This window comes from Piliocolobus tephrosceles, chromosome 1 (genome assembly GCF_002776525.5).
Source record: "Piliocolobus tephrosceles isolate RC106 chromosome 1, ASM277652v3, whole genome shotgun sequence".
NCBI classification, from domain to species: Eukaryota; Metazoa; Chordata; class Mammalia; order Primates; family Cercopithecidae; genus Piliocolobus; species Piliocolobus tephrosceles.
This window is the reverse complement of record NC_045434.1, coordinates 89,462,466-89,469,090: the sequence shown is the minus strand read 5'-3', so window position 1 is coordinate 89,469,090 and position 6,625 is coordinate 89,462,466. Positions and strand designations below refer to the sequence as shown.

At 55.7% G+C, this 6,625-nt stretch overlaps 1 protein-coding gene across 1 annotated transcript; it reads left to right on the top strand.

The window, feature by feature from the left end:
* The first annotated feature begins 16 nt into the window (after nucleotides 1-16).
* LINGO4 (leucine rich repeat and Ig domain containing 4) lies at nucleotides 17-5,194 on the top strand. The gene is made up of 2 exons (XM_023213745.2): nucleotides 17-206; nucleotides 2,727-5,194. The coding sequence occupies exon 2, from the start codon at nucleotides 2,740-2,742 to the stop codon at nucleotides 4,519-4,521; it is 1,782 nt and encodes a 593-aa protein (XP_023069513.1). The 5' UTR covers nucleotides 17-206; nucleotides 2,727-2,739; the 3' UTR covers nucleotides 4,522-5,194.
* The last annotated feature ends 1,431 nt before the right edge of the window (nucleotides 5,195-6,625 follow it).

Below are 6,625 nucleotides of genomic sequence, written 5' to 3'. Positions count from 1 at the left end.
CTCTTTTCTCCACCTCAGTCTTGGCAGCAGCGGCCGCAGCAGCAACAGCAGCAGCAGCGGCGGCAGGCGGCAGCCGGGCAGCCAGGCAGCGGGGGTTGAGGCACACGGGGAAGGTGCAGGGGCCTGAGGTGCAGCTCGAATGGGACAGGGCCCCCAGCGCTGGACAGATGCAGTGCCAAACTTGATGCCACCTTCCAGCTTCTCCGGTAAGTGCCCGCACTCTCTGTCCCGAAGATGCAGCTGCCCTTTTCCATAACATTCTCAGAGACAGGCCAGACTAGTGTGCCCCTCAAGGCAAGAGGGTTTGGGCCCCCACCCTGTCAACAATTAATCCTGGCCCCATGGGACTTTGAGGGGGAAACTCAAATATCCCAAGTACCCCTGAGTGGAAGGGCTCCAAGGAGACCTCCCTTCCATCTCCCCAGTGCTCCCCTTCCTCTGGAAGGCTTTTTCTCCACAACCAGTGTGGATCTTCCAGAAACATTTCCCCCAGGAACCCTCTCCCCACACAGTTCCCATTGGTCAGTGAGGTATGCTTTAAAGAGGATACAGGATACCCAGGTTCAAAAGTGTCTCTGGACTGCCACATAAAGACAAGAAGAAAGCTCCCTACCCTTGAGGGGGTGATGCCCTCAAGAGTCATGTCTTGGTGATGTCCCCACCCCACTGAAGGGACAAAAAAGTGGTTCTGACATCTCTCTTCCTGCAAAGTGGCCGGAAGCCGGTCCTGCAGCCATGGAGGTTGGCAAGGGAAGTTTGTGATTAAATTAGCCACCTTAGAAATAAAATAGGTTGCTCCAGCTCCCTCAGCCCCTGGCCCAGCAGGCTTTGGGACTCAGGGGAAACTCACCGGAGCAGGAAGGAAGAAAGCTGGGTTACACGCTTCACTGCACTTTTGCTGAATGCAGAGCAGAGGATGGGCAGGAACTGCAGCAGTAGTGATGAAGAGCTAGCTGTCAGGTGGACTTCCCAGAACAAGCCCAGGGAGAACAAGGGAGGCTGAGCCATCTTTCCCAGGAGAGCTCCGGGCATGCCACAGAGACCTGTTAGGTCAGGATGGGGCAAGAGGAGTCTGCTCTGCAGTCTTTGCCCCACGTTATTCTTTCTCATCCCCAAGCCTCAGACCAGTTTTCGGCATCCCTCTGCTCTTTTGGTCTCTTTCTTTAGTTTTCCAACTAGGACAGTCCTCTGAAGTGGCTGTAGGATAGCCACTAGAATGATCCTTCCAGGGGGTGGAGAGTGGGAAGGAAAGGGGAAGAAATGACCGTCTCTTAAACTGCCTCTCCTAAGTTCCACATGAGAAAAAATAGGGCATGTAGTAGAAAGCTGACCCTGTAGAGCTCAGAGAGCCTGAAGCCCTCAAGCCCAAAGGTGATCAGGATTGCTGCTCAGGAGAGACTCAGACACCCTTTCTCTGAGAGAGCATCCGTGGGATTTTGCTCCTATCTCTGTAGACATCCCTTGCCAATTCCAGTACTTCCCCTCCCTTGGGGTCCCAGTTGACATCGAACAGGGTGAGTCAGGGGCCCTCACCACCTAGAGGGCCCCTTCTCCTCTGTCACCTCAGCCATTGTAGTCACCATCTTCCTGAGAGTTCCCAGACCCTGGTACCCAGAAACCAACTATATAAGTCTAAAGGTTCTACATGCTGCCTGTGCCCAGATATCTGCTGTGCCAACCGAGGGCTCCCTTCCTCCCCACCCTACAGCGCTCTGTCAGATGCTGTCTCTCCTCACTTATCTATGCTCCCTGGTTCACAATCTGTCTCTTGGGAATTTCTCAGGCAGCTCAGGCCAAAAGGGACAAGAGCTCTCCCTCAGATCCACACACTGGACCAGAATTCAAACACCATTAAGGAGGGATATGAGGGAAGCCCAAGACTGAAGACCAAGCAACAGAACTCAAAACCTGGGCATCCTTTGGGTCTCTCACACACCCCAGCTTCATCTGTAGTGGAGAAGCACTTGCCCTTGGGCTCTTGCAGGGGATTCCCAGCTTCCCAGTCAAGTGCCCCCTGCATCCTATGCCACAGCTAATGTACAGCTTGGCCGTTGTCCACACAGGCATTTTGGGGAGATTGGATCTTGCTAGTCCAGGGCTCAGGCCCTGGGCCAGGCTGGAGAAGGGCTCAGCATGGGGGTGGAGCTGAGGCCTGCATGTTTCCCAGCCTTGGGTGAGCTAGTCAAGGTGAGGACCTCTCCAGTCAGGACAGGGAACTCTGGGCCAAGGACGTGATCTCCCTGAGCCTTAGGCAAAGCTGTGGGTACATAACATGAAAGAATAAGGGCGAGCAGAGAGGGACAGAGCAGAGCTTGGAGAGAGTAGATATCAGGGAGAAGGGACCTGAGATACTCCTGGATCTCAGAGACATCGGGAAACCCCAACTAGGTCAGAAAGACTTAGTTACCTCCCTGCTGTTCCCTGCCCCATTCCCATAAGTCTTTCCCCCACAGAAATCAGGCTTGGCTAGGGTTCCATGAGCCAGTAAGCACTTGGCTGGTTATCCAGGGCTGGAAGAGGGAGGAAAGCAGAGATTCCCCAAAGAGAAGCTCCAGGAAGCCCCAGGGAGGTGGCACACAATAGTTCTTCCTGGTTCTGTGCCCTACTTGTTGGCAATGCTGAGACAGATAGCTCAATTTCTCTCCCCTCTAAGAAGGGCCAGGAATCCAGGGTCACCATCATCTGAAGCCACTTTCCAAAAAGGGTCATGTCATCATCTGTTCCAGGACTGAAGAGGGAATGGATGCGGCCACAGCTCCAAAGCAAGCCTGGCCCCCATGGCCCCCACTCCTTTTCCTCCTCCTCCTACCTGGAGGGAGTGGTGGCAGCTGCCCTGCTGTGTGTGACTGCACCTCCCAGCCCCAGGCTGTGCTCTGTGGCCACAGGCAACTGGAGGCTGTACCTGGAGGACTCCCAGTGGACACTGAGCTCCTGGACCTGAGCGGGAATCGCCTGTGGGGACTCCAGCGGGGAATGCTCTCCCGCCTGAGCCTGCTCCAGGAATTGGACCTCAGCTACAACCAGCTCTCCACCCTTGAGCCCGGGGCCTTCCACGGCCTACAAAGCCTACTCACCCTGAGGCTGCAGGGCAATCGGCTCAGAATCATGGGGCCTGGGGTCTTCTCAGGCCTCTCTGCCCTGACCCTGCTGGACCTCCGCCTCAACCAAATTGTCCTCTTCCTAGATGGAGCTTTTGGGGAGCTAGGCAGCCTCCAGAAGCTGGAGGTTGGGGATAACCACCTGGTATTTGTGGCTCCGGGGGCCTTTGCAGGGCTGGCCAAGCTGAGCACCCTCACCCTGGAGCGCTGCAACCTCAGCACAGTGCCTGGCCTAGCCCTCGCCCGTCTCCCAGCACTAGTGGCCCTAAGGCTTCGAGAACTGGATATTGGGAGGCTGCCGGCTGGGGCCCTGCGGGGGCTGGGGCAGCTCAAGGAGCTGGAGATCCACCACTGGCCATCTCTGGAGGCTCTGGACCCTGGGAGCCTCATTGGGCTTAATCTCAGTAGCCTGGCCATCACCCGCTGCAACCTGAGCTCTGTGCCCTTCCAAGCACTACACCACCTGAGCTTTCTCAGGGTCCTGGATCTGTCTCAGAATCCCATCTCAGCCATCCCAGCCCGAAGGCTCAGCCCCCTGGTGCGGCTCCAGGAGCTACGCCTGTCGGGGGCATGCCTCACTTCCATTGCTGCCCATGCCTTCCATGGCTTGACTGCCTTCCACCTCCTGGATGTGGCAGATAACGCCCTTCAGACACTAGAGGAAACAGCCTTCCCTTCCCCAGACAAACTGGTCACCCTGAGGCTATCTGGCAACCCCCTAACCTGTGACTGCCGCCTCCTCTGGCTGCTCCGGCTCCGCCGCCGACTGGACTTTGGCACGTCCCCCCCTGCCTGTGCTGGCCCCCAGCATGTCCAGGGGAAGAGCCTGAGGGAGTTTTCAGACATACTGCCTCCGGGGCACTTCACCTGCAAACCAGCCCTGATCCGAAAGTCGGGGCCTCGATGGGTCATTGCAGAGGAGGGCGGGCATGCAGTTTTCTCCTGCTCTGGAGATGGAGACCCAGCCCCCACCATCTCCTGGATGAGGCCTCATGGGGCTTGGCTGGGCAGGGCTGGGAGAGTAAGGGTCCTAGAGGATGGGACACTGGAGATCCGCTCAGTGCAGCTACGGGACAGAGGGGCCTATGTCTGTGTGGTCAGCAATGTTGCTGGGAATGACTCCCTGAGGACCTGGCTGGAAGTCATCCAGGTGGAACCACCAAACGGCACACTTTCTGACCCCAACATCACCGTGCCAGGGATCCCAGGGCCTTTTTTTCTGGATAGCAGAGGTGTGGCCATGGTGCTGGCAGTCGGCTTCCTCCCCTTCCTCACCTCAGTAACCCTCTGCTTTGGCCTGATTGCCCTTTGGAGCAAGGGCAAAGGTCGGGTCAAACATCACATGACCTTTGACTTTGTGGCACCTCGGCCCTCTGGGGATAGAAACTCTGGGGGTAACCGGGTCACTGCCAAGCTCTTCTGACCTTTCCTTCCCCAGCGGGGAACCCACCAAGTCTGCTTCAGATACCAAAGGGGAAGACAGAACCAAGGCTGCTTGAACCAGAACCTGGTCCTGAGCAGCACCGCTCTCCCACACCGCCAGCCTGCGTTGTGCCAGCAACTAGTGATGCCTCCTGCCAGAGAGTCTGCTTCCTGAGCTTTTCCAGTCTGACAATAGCATTGTCATTTCTTCTCTGAGGGTCCCAGGGAGCTGCAGATACAGACCCCGTCGTTAGTCCAGCCCTCCCTTCGTCCCCTCCACACACCGAACAGGAAACATAAAGCTCTAGTCAGCTAGTTTAACCACTAGGCTTTCTTCACACACGCCTATATCCTTTAATAACCAATTGCCAACCACAACTATGAGATTATTTCAGAGGTGGGGCTGGGAAGTGCCACTTGCTCCTTGGAGTCTCTGTTTGTCAACCTGGCAGAGTCCCTTTCTTTTCTGCTCCCCACCCCAACCCTATCCCTAGGTACAGGATTAAGAGCAAAGGACCCTCAAGCCACAGAGAAGAGGATGGGGACAGAGTGTGGGATGGGGAGGACAGACCACACACTGCACTGTGTTTGCATGAGCCTCTACCACCTTCTTCTGCCTGCCAGATCATTAAACCTGCTGTCAAAGGGCCACAACAGTAGCAGCCAGAGCTAAATGTCATATCTGGAGTTTTCTTTATTTCAGTCTATTTCCGACCCTCATTTCTGTTATATCTCCCCGCTCCTTCTCTTTCTGCTTGCCCATTGATCATGTGTCCCAATGGCCTTGCCTCCATCTGACCTGCCTGACAAACAGGGTAAGGAGTGCCCCTCCCACCTCCACTCTCCTCACCCCCCTTCACCCCCACCCCCATGCCTGGAGGGATCAGCACTCCTAGCCCTGGTTTCAGCCTCAATCCTTTCCTTTTCACTCCCCATCTCTGGAACTGGAGAAGGAGCGATCCTCCACCTTCCAGGGGATCCCTACATAGAAATTCCACCTGAGACACCCAGCTGCTGCCCCTCTTTCCCATTTCTCCATGGGAGCTCCCATCACTTTTGTGTCACAGATCCCTAGTGCCCTTGGGGAAAAGTCAGAACTCCAAGATAATGACTAACAAACGCAAGAATCCGCAGTTGTCAAAGGAGAGAGACCCAGGACACTGCAGAGACTAGGCTTGGAGGAACAGGGAGGAGGGCACAGCAGGCCGTAGTGAGAACTGGAAGGAAGGGAGAGCAGCAGTAACTGCCTGCCTAGTTAATTTCCACCATCCTTCTGCAGCTTCCTCTGGTTCTGTGATTAGTGCAGCCCCAGTGGGAAGCTGTCTCTGGGTAGAGGTCACTGATTTACAGAGACCCCCAGATGGGGAGGTGGAGTGGGAGGTGAAACTGCTGAGAACCACTGACTGTGCTTCAAACAGAGGGCAAAGCAGAGCCCAAAAAGAAGTAGAGATGCTGGAAGCTTAAGGTACAGAGCAACAGCCTCAGCATGACTGGAAGGGAGGAGTGACAGGGAAAGGAGAGCAGTGGGAGGAGGGACTGAGAAGGGAAGAATCACGTGGCCCCAGGGAGCCTTTCTCCGCAGCAGCATCTGCCCAGCGTCCTTAGTTTCCTCCCACCCATCACTACACCAAACCAGATGCAAGCATTGTGAGCTTTCTAGTTGATTCCTGCCGCTGTTGTCCTTGCTCTGAGGAGACTCCACTCATTAGAAGATTCCCAGCTCAAACTGCCTGACAGGTGAGACACTCAGCACGACTGAGGAGGTGAAGCTGGACTTCACAGGCAGGCCGCTCTTTAGTGGGGCAGAGATAGGAATATGGGGGTAGGATCAGAGGTGAATGTGAGAACCAGGCAGACAGGAGAGTGAGGCTGGAGAAACTGACCTGCTTGAGAAATGAGTTTCCCTGAGCCTGCAACCTCCCCAGCCACCACGCACACACAACTCAATTAGCATCCCAGCAACTTCCCCTTCTTTAGTGTATAACGTACCAGATAGATTTCCCGGGGCACAGCCCTCCCCCTCCTTTCCATAACCTTCCACCAGCAGCTTATTAGGTTGGGACTTGGGAGTCAGACGCTGAAGGTTCTAACTCTAGTTGCCCTCT